At 44.2% G+C, this 13,828-nt stretch overlaps 1 protein-coding gene across 1 annotated transcript in view; it reads left to right on the top strand.

Moving 5' to 3' along the window:
* Positions 1 to 13,828, top strand: part of LOC148035247 (serine/threonine-protein phosphatase PP-X isozyme 2) — a 49,918-nt gene that overhangs the window by 10,042 nt on the left and 26,048 nt on the right. The window contains exons 3-7 of the mRNA XM_087680212.1: positions 11,881 to 11,943; positions 12,082 to 12,167; positions 12,321 to 12,396; positions 12,482 to 12,747; positions 12,846 to 12,924. Coding sequence (XP_087536338.1) covers positions 11,881 to 11,943; positions 12,082 to 12,167; positions 12,321 to 12,396; positions 12,482 to 12,747; positions 12,846 to 12,924 — 570 coding nt within the window. The remainder of the gene's footprint in view (positions 1 to 11,880; positions 11,944 to 12,081; positions 12,168 to 12,320; positions 12,397 to 12,481; positions 12,748 to 12,845; positions 12,925 to 13,828) is intronic.

The following is a 13,828-nucleotide window of genomic DNA, read 5'->3' as shown; positions in this document are numbered from 1 at the left end:
ATGAACAACTGGCAACTGTAGTCTGGACAAGAAGGCCCGATGTCTTTGTTGGGAACGCATGCCAAGTGGTCTTTCATGCATGTTACGCTCCCTGAATTCTCCAATCCACAATAGTTGCACCGTCGGAGCCCTCGTATCCCTTTATTGGAGTGACATGTCTCCAATATGGATCCAACGCCATGATTAGCCTTTAGGTAATGGGGGGTGAAAGAGGAAGAGAAAGAGGAAGAGGAAGAGAAAGGAAACGAAGAAGAGTAGGAAGAGGAAGAAGTAAAGGCTAATGGGGGGGAGGAAGAGGAAGAGGAAGAAGAAGAAGAGGAAGAAGAAGAGGAGAATGAGGATAAGGATGAGGAAGAGAAAGAGGAAGAGAAAGACGAAGAAGATAAAGAAGACGAAGAAGAGGAGGAAGAGGAAGCAGTAAAGGCTAATGGGGGGAAGAAGAGGAAGAGGAAGAGGAAAAAGAAGAAGAGAGAGGAAGAGGAAGAAGAAGAAGAGGAAGAAGAAGAGGAGGAGGAAGAGGAGGCGGCGGCGGCGGCAGGAGTTGGAGTACCATGAAACAGACGGCAGGATGCTGAAATGCCGGTCTACCATTTCCGTTTCGGTCCGAAACGGCCAGTCTATTTTGGTAACCCGGAAACGCCGTTTCGGGGTACGAAGGTGCTAAAAAATGGAATCCATATACCAAACATGGAATAATCGCGTACAACAGCGAGTCACTGCCTGCATGGGCAATGGGACCAGCTCCTCTCTCCAATAGGAAGTCCATCTAACTGAATGTTGATGACTAAAGAGGAGGAGGAGTCCCACAATAAATAGGCATGAAACAGGCCTAAAATAGCAGTTGGCAGCATTAAATGCCGCAAATAAATCACTACAATAATGCCTAAATAATAAACAAGTTGCCCAGCCTTGTCAGGCATGCACAAACTTACTCATGAGTTGACACTTATTTGTAGTCGAAGTCTTGGTAGGATCACTTTCCTTTGCTTTTATCTTTACCCAAGGTAACAACACAAGTCATTTCTATTCTCATTCACTTCATTATGAATCTATTGAGGCCATTGTTTTAGAGGGCCACTTTTTCACCATTACTTAAAGAGTTGTGGTTAAGTTTTATGGTGCTTACTAGTGCTCGCATGTTGGATTGTTCTAGATAGCTCTAGGAAGAGTCTTTGCTTAACTTATGGTAGAATGACAATCATGCACAGGAAGGTGAAGAGATGAAACATTTGAAGACTAGAGAAGTTGTAGAAGAGGTTTGGCTGCTCCATGTGGTGGCACTTTTGTCCTTGATTTATTGGAATGTTAGATCATTAAGAGGTCTCCATCTTATTTCACTTCGGGTCTACTGATTACTTGAGTAAATGCTCTTGTAGTCTGATGATTTGATATTATCCTCACATGCTAGTAGCAACTGCAAGGGTAAAGACTTTGTGCTAGAATGATCATAAGTTTGTACTTTCTTATCGTGCAGAGCTCAACAAGAGTCATCAATGGCTTCCCAATAGGAGTGTGTTTTAACTCATCCATGTTGTGCTAAGAAATGCACTTAGCCACTTAAACAGTCCCAAAACATGCTTATTTTAGGCTTATTTTAGCCAAAACCCTAAAACGGGGAGCGGATCGAGAAAGTTAAGTGGGAGAGGATCTAGAACCCTAATTTTCTATAAATTGGCAGCCAGCCCTCCACTCTTTCACAATCTCGTTTTTGTAGGTTTCAGGTGTTACCAGCTTGCTGCCCACACCCCGGTCACGGAGTACATCTCAGCCCTTGCTGTCCATCACTGTTCCCTACAGTCTGGCGCCTGTTTCTAGCCGTCCACACGTTGATTGCTGCTGTTTCTGCCTAGCAACTGACTGCTATTCATCTGAATTGCTGTCGTACAGCCAGCCATGCCAACAAACTACTGCGTTTGCAGGCTCCAGCTTCCGCCTTGACAGTTTTATCTCTCCTGTTTGTAGTCGTTGCAGTCTTTCTCTCTCCTGCAGGCTGTCTTGCCTACGTTTTGAATCTCTCTCTTCTGCAGGCTCCGTTTTTAGTCTTTCTCTCTCTCTTGCAGGTTGTCCTGTCTGCGTTTTTAGTATTTCTCTCTCCTCACTGCTGTCTCCATCAGATTCAGCTTCTCACTGTTGCGTTTGCTGGTGTTCGACATCCGGAGGTTGCCTTGCTGCGATTCGGGATCCGTTGGGAGTACGACATACTCTCTAGCTCATTACCCCTGCCCTGATCCTAGAGATACAGGAGTTCGAGGTTCAGTATTCATTCATTGCATAGTGTTTTGCTGCACAAGCATCGTATTATTAGTAGTCATATCATTTCATTTATTCACTGTGTTCATTGTCTTTGAGTTACTCTAACCCTAACCCTAATTGCGTTTTTTTTATCAGTCTGTGCTTTGTCGTATGGTTTCTGTTTATGTTTTTGTGTTAGGGTATTTTTCTTTACATGGTATCATAGCCTGGTACTCTTTGAAAAACCTAGGCCTTTGATCTGAAAGCTCTTCGCAAGAAGCAAGAACAACAGTAGGTTCAAATGACTTCGAACACATCAACATCGATTCAGTCTCCAGATCAGTCTATGTCGAGAACCGAGCGAGAGTGGGCCGATCAGCTTGCTCCACAAAGTTTTGACATGGTGGGAGAAACATCCGAGTACATGGAAGAAAAGATAGGCAAGCTGATCTCTGAGGAATATAAACTGATCATAGCCTATCGACAAAAGAAGATTGAGAAGCTCGATCGAAGGATTGCTCTTCAAGAAAAGCTTCTAAATGAAGGTATACATGGATTTCACTCTTCAGATGTTGCGCGTAAGTCTGATGATGTTGCAGGGTTGTCGAGACCTCCATTAGGGATGGGCCCCCCTCTTGGAGAGCAAGATCCGGAGTATGTTCCATTTTTTCAGACTCTTCCGTCCTCTCCGATGCAAGGTACTTTTGATTCATCTTTTGTGCCTTCTTCTTTTACCTCTTTTGTTTTGCAATATATTGCTAGAGATCATGTGGAAGAAAGAGTCCAATTTGTTGACTACGGAAAAGGTCCTCTAGAGGACCAATTCTTGTATGTTAATACACGTCGCGGGGATTATAAAAAAAAACCAGGTAACTCTTCTTCTGTCCTTCCTTCTTTTCCGTCTATTTTATATAATCAGAATGAATTTAGTGTTTCTTTCACTTCATTATATGGTGTATCATCATCTTCACAGTTTCATTTTCAATCTTTAAATGATAAAAATAAACAAAAAAAATCTGCACCTCGTACACCTCACTTTCAAAACCCACCCATCCCACCACATTCTTCCGTTGCTTCATCACTTTCATTTACACCATTTACATTTTCATTTCAGACACCTCATGTCACACCGCACATCACACCGGGGGTTATGGAAACATAGACACATCCTTTAGGACCTCATCCTTCCCTCAGCTGGGTGGTGTTTCACCTACCTCATACACACTTTCGGGATCATTGCAGCCTGGGTATACTACTTAGTCTCTTCCGAGTGTGGATTAGTTGTCTCCACAGTTTGCCTCCATGGCATTGCCTAGTGGATCTTCTGATCATAATGCTGTGTCCCAGTCTTACTTTGGACAAGGCTACTGTGTCCCAGTGCCTCCACCTACACCGACACCTTATGGAAACATTCATATTCCAGTGCCTCCGCATCAATCGGCACTCATTGGATACTCACAGCCTACTTCTGCCTACCCACCTCTTCTCCCTTCTTCTTACTCTTATCAGACACTCTCACCTCCACCATTTTTTCCACCATCATCTTACTCCACCCACCCGACACCTCATGGTTCTAGCTCATCTTCTGCCAAGAATGCATTTAATGACAAGACTCATTTTAACGGGTCAAACTTTACTACTCGGTCGAATTTGATGAGACATGTCCTTGATTCACAGAACCTATGGGATCTAGTGTAGGGGTTGGAATCCCAACTCGATTCCGCATTTGTTCCATATGAGGTCGTCCGCTCATGGAAGGCTAGGAATGCCTCCGCTATTGTCGAGCTGATGCAGGGCTTATTGCCAGAGTTTCATTCTCAACTTCAGCATTTTGACTTAGCGTCAGAGCGATGGGCAGACTTGATTGACCGCTATGTGGCTCGAGATAGGATCCATTATTAATCTTGACCATGAGCTTCAACTTTTCAAAATCATTGACCAGGATGACTTGAAAGTCAAGTTGACTTGAGTATCGGCATCTCCTCACTGAATTCTCCACTACAGGGACTTCCAAGTCCTCTGACGATCAGGCCACATTGTTCCTAAATAAACTCCCCAAGAAATACTTCAATTGTGTGGAAGGAATAGTTTTAAAGCCTACCATGCCTACATTCTATGAATTTGAGTGTCAGCTGTTGTGTTACGCATGGTTGTTCGATCAGTTTCATATGAATTCCTATTGAGAGGGGGCTCTTCTTGCTCATTCTTAGAAAGGGCAACAAGAGAAGGGCAAACCAAACCAAATTTCCACTTAAAATCAAAATCAAACTCAAAAGCTAAATCAATCTAGGGATTCTCAAGGAAACTCCCAGTCACAACTCAAACCTGGGTGACAGAATGTACCTAAAAAGAATAGGTATTGTCAACATTGTCAAAAGGCTGGCTATTTTGACGACGAGTGTCGATCAAAGGCACGAGGCACAACACCAAAACCTAAGTCTCAGACCCCCGCCCCTCAGTTGGGCAACCCCTAGCAGGGGAGGCAGGGTGATAGCAAGGGACAGCTTAAAGGTCAGACTTACACTGCCACCGCACAGTCATCTTAGTCGACAACGTTCTCAACTCCAGAGGGCTTGTCTGACTGGTCTGTAGAGGTCCATATCGTCTCCATAGAGACATCAGATGCGAGTCTCGTCCACATCTGTGAGCTGCCTTCCGACGAGGTTACTGCAGAGGCCCACACGTCACAGCCGAGCACTTCAGCTCCAGTTTGGATTGTGGACAGTGGAGCTACACATCACATGACTGCTATAGAGGACATTTTTTGTTCTCGAGCCCCTGCAGCCGAGCAGGTTCCGTGTAGGAAATAACTCCTCGATCAAGATTCAGGCTCAAGCTTGCGTCAGTTTTGCCATTGAAAAGGGTTCGGATTTGGCTTCGCTGGACAATGTATATCATGTCCCTCAGCTTGGGGTGAACTTGTTATTTGTTCAGCAGCTTTGCCGGTTGGGGTGACCAGCTTTCTTTACAGCGACCACAGTCGAGGTCTTGGACTCTCTAACTGGTTTAGTGATTGCTCGCGGTGAGGCATAGCCTAATGGCCTATACCACATGACACACTTTCTGACCAAGCCGACCGCCGAAGGCTCTGTGTTCCATAGCTTCCAGGCCTTAGCCACATGTCGGGAGCGTATGTACAATGAGCGTCTTTGGCATTTTCGCTTAGGGCATCTTGGTTATGACTCACTTTATGAGTTGTCATGCCGTGAGCTGGTTGAGGGCCTTCCACGCCTGAAGCTAGCTCGAGATGTCTGTAAAGCCTGTCAGCTTGGGAAGTAGCACCGTATCCCATTTCCTCAGCAGTCTACACATAGAGCTGAGGAGCCTCTTAGATTGATTCACGTTGATCTTTGTGGGCCGACATCCACTGCTGCTTTGAGCGGCGCGCTGTACTTTTTTTTGATAGTGGATGATCATTCTCAATACATATGGGTGTACTTCCTCAAGTATAAGTCAGATGCTTTCACATATTTTTCTATTTGGGTGCTGCTGGTTTATAACTAGACTGGTCGTCGTATTGGGTGCACGAGGTGTGATAGCGGTGGTGAGTTTATCTCCCACGAGTTTTCCGAGTTTCTATAGAAGCATGGCATTTCTCGCCAGCTCATCTCTACCAACTCTCCCTCTCAGAATAGAGTCGTAGAGCGTAGGAACTGCACAGCCATGGAAATGACATGCTCTATGCTGTTCACAGCAGAGTGTCATGAGCGCCTTTGAGTCAAGGCTATTAACACTTCGGTGTACATCCTCAACCGGTGCTCGACTGTGGCTTTTCCTCAGAAGACCCCGTATGAGGCATTTTTTGGCTCTCGGCCTGTTATTTCCCATTTCAGAGTCTTCTGGTGTCGTGCGTACACACACACGTCTGATGACAAGATAAGAAAGCTTACTCTCCAAGCTGATCTCCTTATTTTTGTGGGATATTTCTCTGAAGCGAAAGCCTATCGTTTGTTCGATTCTCGGACAAGCAAGGTGATTGTTAGGTGGGATGTCGTCTTTGACGAGAGGGATATTGTGCAGTCTTTTGCACCGGATTTTGGTCCGCTTTCTTTTTTCACATCATTAGAGATCGTACCTACTGAGCTTGGTCTACTGCCCGCTCCTGACATTCCTGTAGTTTCTTCACCTCCCAGGCCCCCTTCCCGAGATCCATTACCTTGTTGGTACGAGCAGACCATACGGGATTCGGGGATCCTACCATTGGATTCCACTCCAGAGAGACCTAGAAGATCTGTTCGGCTTGCTCCTCAAGCATCGTTTGCATCGTTGTTTACAGCTGATTACATAGCACATTTTGAGCCGAATACCTGACAGGAGGCTCTTCAGTATCCTCAATGGCGAGAGGCCATGGAAAGGGAGCTAGAGAGTATTGACCGAAATGAGACTTAGGCATTGGTGGATCGTTCGAGCCACAAGAAAGTCATTGGGACGAAGTATATTTTTCGGATAAAGCTAAAAGCTGATGGGACTTTAGACAAGTACAAGGCTCGCCTTGTAGTGCAAGGGTTTCGACAGAAGCACGGCATTGATTATGAAGAGACCTTTGCCCCTACTGCACGGTTGACTTCCTTTTGGTTGCTACTCGCGTTCGCCGCTCACCACGGCTGGCCGATACATTAGATAGATGTCAAGAGTGCCTTCCTGAACGGATACCTGGGGGAGGAAGTCTATGTGGAGCAGCCACCGGGCTTTCCCTCAGGGAACCCTAGGGATACGGTATTCCGCTTGCAGGAAGCTCTTTATGGACTGAAGCAAGTGCCGTGGTCTTGGTTCCATAGAATGGATGAGTTCTTACGGACTCATGGATACCATTCTACCCCTTATGACCCGAACTTATATGTTCGATCCACTCTAGAGGGGGTTAGCTATATCCTGCTATATGTTGATGACTTACTGATCACAGGTTCAGATTCTGCTGCCATAGCGGAAATTAAGGCTAAGCTTAAAGCTACATTTGAAATGACAGACCTTGGTTTGTTGTCTTATTTTTTGGGAATGGAGGTAGTTCGTTCTGGAGGATGTAGTGTCACAGCAGAAGTACGCACTTCAGCTTGTGGAATAGTACACTTCGGATGAGACACGGCTAGTGGCTACGCCTATTGATCCTACTGTCCACTTATCGAAGGATACCGTAGGACAGCCCTTCGATGCACACACCTATCGTTCTGTTGTAGGAAAAATTCTTTGGTTAATTCACACTAGGCTAGATTTAGCTTACTCAGTTAGCATACTCAGTCAGTATTTCACAGCACCTAGGATGTCACATTGGATTGCATGTCTTCGTGTGTTGCGTTATTTGCGGTGTGTTTTTTCTTATGGCTTGATATATGGTTCTGGTTTATGTTTGCAGGGGTACACTGATTCTGATTGGGCAGGAGATCCTGACACCCGGCCTTTCCATGGCGGCTACCTCTTTACCTTGAGCACGGCTCCCATTTCTTGGTCTAGCCGTAAGCAAGAGACGGTGGTGGCTTCCACGGCCGAGGCTGAGTACCGGACTCTCTTCGATGGCACCACCAAGGCCATCTATCTGAGGAGTTTGACTCTCCCACAGTTGTCTACTGCGACAACTAGAGTGCCATTGGCTCCGATCATCACACCACGAACATGACATGTAGAAGTCCACTTTCACTTTTCCAGAGAGCAGGTTGAGGTACTCTTCGCCTAGAGTTTGTGCCTTCATCATATAATTTTGCAGATATCTTGACCAAAGCGGTCAACTAGCCGGTTCTTCAGTTCCTGCTACCAAGGATCGGCTTGGGTACACCCTTCCCTACTTCTTTAGCTTGACGGGGAGAGGGTGCTTTCCTCTTGCTTTCCCTTCGAGTTTGAGAGGGGGCGGCTCCTACTCTTGATCGTGACAGTGATGATGCTTATATTTTTTTAGTCATTACATTCACTTATTCTTTTGTATTGTATTATGGGCATTTGTAACTTCATCCGCACTATTAGGATGACATGATTGTAAAAGGGCACTTGGACAAGTGAACACTTTCCCTGCGAGGGCACTGTCCCAGTGGCACCGTTGCATAGCATATTGCATGAGCATGACATCTTGCATCTCCCTTTGCATTACCCTATGTATTGGCATTCTGTTCATGTCAACATGCATCTGTGCGCATTTATCCCTTTTCGGTCTTTTGGAGTGGTCGACTCTAGGATCCACCATATTCGTAGCATAACACATGGCAGTTCTCTTAAAGGCAGTTTCCCTACCCTTGCTTGCTTTGCTTGTCTTGCTAAGCCCATCGTTTTTTTTTTCCCTCTCATATATTCAACACATGATTGGCATATACACTCACTTTTATCATCCTTAGGTACTTATTACTTGGGTTTAAAACTCTATTTATCTTTTTCTATCTGTCACTTAATCGGCCGCTGCCCCTATATTACTTATGTATTTTCAAAACACTTTTCAAAAAGAAAAAAAGAAAAAAAAGAAAAGAAAACAAAAAGTTCATCGGTGATTCCATCCGCCCTTATAGGCCTTGGTAGGCCCTTGGGTAGCCGACGAGCACCCTTGGTCCGATGCCCTGACCTCTTTGGGGTGATCACTTGGGCTCCCTTGGTGAGATATCCATCGTCTCTGTAGTCTTGGTAGGCCACTGGGCAGCCGACGTGCACCTTTTGTCCGATGCCCTGGCTGCTTTGGGGTGGGACGCCTTGGGGTAAATCAAAATTTAGGCTGGCCTACTTTTCTCGCCCTATTTTGGGCCTGAGAGGGGGTATTGTGCTAAGAAATGCACTTAGTTACTTAAACAGCCCCAAAACATGCTTATTTTAGGCTTATTTTAGCCAAAACCCTAAAACGGGGAGTGGATCGAGAAAGTTAAGTGGGAGAGGATCTAGAACCCTAATTTTCTATAAATTGGCAGCCAACCCTCCACTCTTTCACAATCTCGTTTTTGCAGGTTTCAAGTGTTACCAGCTTGTTGCCCACACCCCGGTAACGGAGGACATCTCAGCCCTTGCTGTCCATCACTGTTCCCTACAGTCTGGTGCCTGTTTTCAGCCCTCCACACGCTAATTGCTGCTGTTTCTGCTTGGCGATTTACTGCTGTTCATCTGGATTGCTGTCGTACAGCCTGCCACGCCAGCAAACTGCTGCGTTTGCAGGTTCCAGCTGCCGCCCTGACAGTTCTCTCTCCTGTCTGCAGTCGTTGCAGTCTTTCTCTCTTGCAGGCTGTCCTGCCTGCGTTTTCAGTCTCTCTCTCTTGCAGGCTCTGTTTTTAGTCTTTCTCTCTCCTGCAAGCTGTCATGCCTACGTTTTTAGTCTTTCTCTCTCCTCATTGCTGTCTGCATCAGATCCAGCTTCTCACTGTTGCGTTTGCTAGTGTTCGACATCTGGAGGCTGCCTTGTTGTGATTCGGGATCCATTTAGAGTACGACACACTCTCCAGCTCATTATCCTTGCCCTGATCCTAGAGATGCAGGAGTTCGAGGTTTAGTATTCATTCACTGCATAGTGTGTTTGCTGCATGAGCATCGTATTATTAGTAGTCATATCATTTCATTTATTCACTGTGTTCATTGTCTCTGAGTTACTCTAACCCTAACCCTAACTGTGTTCTTTTTATCAGTCTGTGCTTTGTCGTACGGTTTCTGTTTATGTTTCTGTGTTAGGGTATTTTTCTTTACAATCCATACTAAACCTGACAACAAGAAGTGCATATGTTTTGTATGCAAAATTTGTTGGCTGTGAGGGTTTGGCCATAGATGCAGAGGGTGCCAAACAACAAAATGCTCCATTGGACCAAGACAAAACCATTGCCAAAGACATAGAGGAGGATGAGAACAATACTGAATGTAAAGATTCTTCCAATTCTAGTGGAGGGGCAATAAGTAGAGGACTCATTAAAAGAGAATTATCCAAGAGAATGAAGGCACAAAAGGCTTGTAAGAGTTGGGCTACCCTTTCTATTTAATGATGCCTCTCTATATGACCTGGTGTTAGATCAGTTTTGTAGCAAGGTGGTGACTGGATTCTTTCTCGTTCTTGGAGGATGGTGTTAATGGATTGCTAGGATTTTTCTTGCAAATTTGACTTTGGACGTTTACTGCTGCTATTGGCCCTTTAGGTGATACTCTTGGCTTGTGTGAACGAACCCTTTCTTGGGGGGCAGCGTTTGAGGATTGCTAGTATTCTTCATGTTCTTATGACAAACTTCAAAGATATCTGTGATGATTATGATCTAGTGTAGCTTGTAAGATTCATAATCATTATAACGACGCCTTTTATGACTGATTAGCTAGTTTACAGCTCTGTGAATTTTCAAAACCCCACATACCATGGGGTATCTTTGCACAGCAGTGTCCAGCTCTAGATTCTTAGTAAAGTGACAGCATTTTTATCCAGTGTTTAGAGTTCCCATGTCCAGTGTGTTTGATTCTAGAGTTTGAACTTCTGAGGGATTTGATGAAATGCCTGAGAAGTCACCTCCTTGTCACGACAAAGAACCATCAAGTGAGAGGATGATTAGTGAAGAAGAGGGAGAGCAAGAAGCTCAATCCAGCAAACGGAAGACAGAGACGCCTAAAAAGAAGGCAACAAAGAAGAAGAAAGAGGAAGAGATAAAGAAAAAAGAAGAAGCAGACCTGCTCAAAGCTAAGGCCGAGTCAAAAAGAGCTGCAGAACAAGAAGAGGAGTTGAGAAGAAAAGAGGAGGAGGACTTGGCACAAGCTATACACATGTCCATTGAACAACAGTGCAAGTAGGAGGAACTAGCAACAATGAGCCCACCTAGGTATCACCTCTCGAGAACCAATGCCCAAGTGGCAGAAGACTTACCTCCACCCGTCCCTGAAGGAAAGGGAAAAGGTGCACTCTACCCGACCCCACCTACCCTCTTGCCCACTACCCCAACCATTACAACAACTTCAGGTGCCAGTTCGGATGAACACATCATTGTGGGCTGCAGATCCAAAATTCAGGATTGATTGAATGTTAGCGTTTATTCAGGAATTTGAGACTCCAGCCTGTAATGCGGATTCATTATGATTTCTGTGGGAGATGGACCCTGAATCCTGAAGGGAAAATGCAGCTTTAGTGTGTGAGAGTATGACCAGGATAGCCCTCCTTTCCACCAGATTGAAGGCAGTGGGCACCTTGGACGACGACATAGCAGTTTGCCAATTTGACAGGGCAGTTTGACCAGTTGGTAGTGTGGAACTCACTCTGACAGCATTTATGCGTTTTTATTAGTTGGAGTATTTCATACTTTTCTCCCAGCCTTGGATGCACTCAGTGTCTTGGCTTTGGCATTTGGTGCATTGACTGATAACATCTCAGCATTTTCTTGTCTTTTCTACCTCTTTTAGGTGAGTTTTCTGCCTTCTGCTAGTTTTAGCCGATATAAAATTTCAAGAAAAGAAAGGGATTAGTGCAAAATTTTATCCAATCAACGCATCTTGCTATCCTATTTTAAATGACATATTCATTCTAATATGTGGGTCTTTTAAGTAACTGGCAAGGCTGCAATTTTGAGTTTCTTAATTTGTTTCTGGCACTCTTAAATTTCATTTTGTATTTGCAACTGAAATGACATTTTGAAGTAGCTTTTGTGTTCTCTGCATCACATCTGCTCCCTTTCCCCCCTCTAAGATCATGAAAATGGCTGCAACTTGTGCTTTTCTCTGTGTGTTTCACAGGTGAGATATCCTGACCGAATCACACTCATAAGGGGTAATCATGAAAGCAGGCAGATTACACAGGTGAGTTTACCTGATCAATCAGGTAAATTTCAAAAAGCTAGATACACTGAGTTTAAAGTTATTATGATTTCTTTGTACACCTATTCTAGATCCCTTTGCTCAGTATCACATTCCTTAAGGGAGGCTCATTACTTGTAGGTTTATGGATTCTATGATGAATGTCTTCGCAAATATGGCTCAGTCAATGTTTGGCGGTATTGCACTGATATATTTGATTATTTGAGGTATTCTATATGTTTTGAAGTATTGTTTAAGTGGTTTGAATTGATATCATACAACCATGTTGTTTCATGCTGTAAAGCAGTGTTTTATACTACGGATTATTACAGGCCTCCTCTTTGTTACATATGCTAACTTTAAATCCTTCTCTCTTGCAGTCTCTCAGCATTGATCGAAAACCGTATTTTTAATGTTCATGGTGGTCTGTCACCTGCAATAAGTACTTTGGATCAGGTTAGATTGATAACATGATTTCTGTTGGATCTAGGTAAAACTACACAAACTACAGTTGCTAATGAAATACTGTTTAAACGGGCAGATAAGGACCATTGATAGGAAACAGGAAGTACCGCATGATGGTGCTATGTGTGATCTCCTTTGGTCGGACCCAGAAGCCATTGATGGCTGGGGTCTCAGTCCACGAGGGGCTGGATATTTGTTTGGTGCAACCATAGTAAAGCAGTTCAATCATACAAACAATATAGAGTTGATATGCCGTGCACATCAGTTGGTTATGGAAGGATATAAATTGATGTTTAATAGTCAGATTGTGACTGTGTGGTCAGCTCCAAATTATTGCTACAGGTCTGTTTATCAACTTCGGTGCTGCTAATACTTTTCTGGTTTAACACGACTTGCTGCCGTTTTGTAACGTGATTTTTTGACCATTAATCTTTCTGCAGATGTGGTAATGTTGCTGCGATCTTGGAGCTGGATGAACACTTGAACAAGAGATTTAGAGTTTTCGATGCTGCACCACAGGTAACCTTCTTAGAGCATTCTTGAATCGTGATTGTTTATAATTTGTTGGTACTGTTTTCACAAGTCTGTTACCATCTCAAATATAGAGAGGTAAATTTGATCCTGCCTTCCTCTTCAGACTAGCTGCCCTCCTTTGTGTTTCTTTTTGTAACATAGGGTTTCTGTTAATGGTCAGTCATACACGGTTCTTCCCTGATCTCTACCTTGGGGATAAACAATCTGTGGTACACATCTTGATATGCCACATGCAGTGGCTATATTTTTAATGTGAGCAATGTTCGTGAAGGGAACTTTTTTAATTTAAAGTAGTACAGCATGATGGGTGGCCACCACCATGATACAATCAAATAATCTAGACTTCATCTGTTATGGTCACCCACTATCTATCAAGCCATATTTGGATAGTGGTTCATGCAGGCAGAAGTCAGAAAATCCACCTTTCTTTCCTCAAGATGATTAACCGGGAGTACAACTAGGATGTCAAAAAAAGCACAGCAGCAAGAATAGATAAAACACAAAAGAAACGAAGGAAAACACTCCGATGAATGCAATACAAGTGTGGATGACATGTCATTGAGGCATTGGACTCATGGCTGAAAATGAGAATCTGTCTGAAGGAGATGTGAGAGAATGATGGCTGGATGAATGTACATAGTGGGGCACGTGAGTGGATGGCATGAGGACATGAAACATGCTGACCTGATTCTGCCAAAAGTTGGTTCCTACAGAAAATTGGCTGCCCATTGATGAGCAATGCTGACGAGGCTGGCATGTGCCTAAAATCTGAAAGTCTCTGCATGAATTGGACTTTGTGGGACTTTGTGCTGTCTGAACAGGTGGAAAGTGGCAGTGGATGAAATGATCAAGGCCTAGAACCCTAATACATCTGCTAACAATTCCAAAC

Source organism: Lygodium microphyllum, chromosome 6 (assembly GCF_053477565.2).
Source record: "Lygodium microphyllum isolate KBCC chromosome 6, Lygodium_microphyllum_v1.1.10, whole genome shotgun sequence".
NCBI lineage: Eukaryota > Viridiplantae > Streptophyta > Polypodiopsida > Schizaeales > Lygodiaceae > Lygodium > Lygodium microphyllum.
This window is presented reverse-complemented; position numbering and strand designations above follow the sequence as displayed.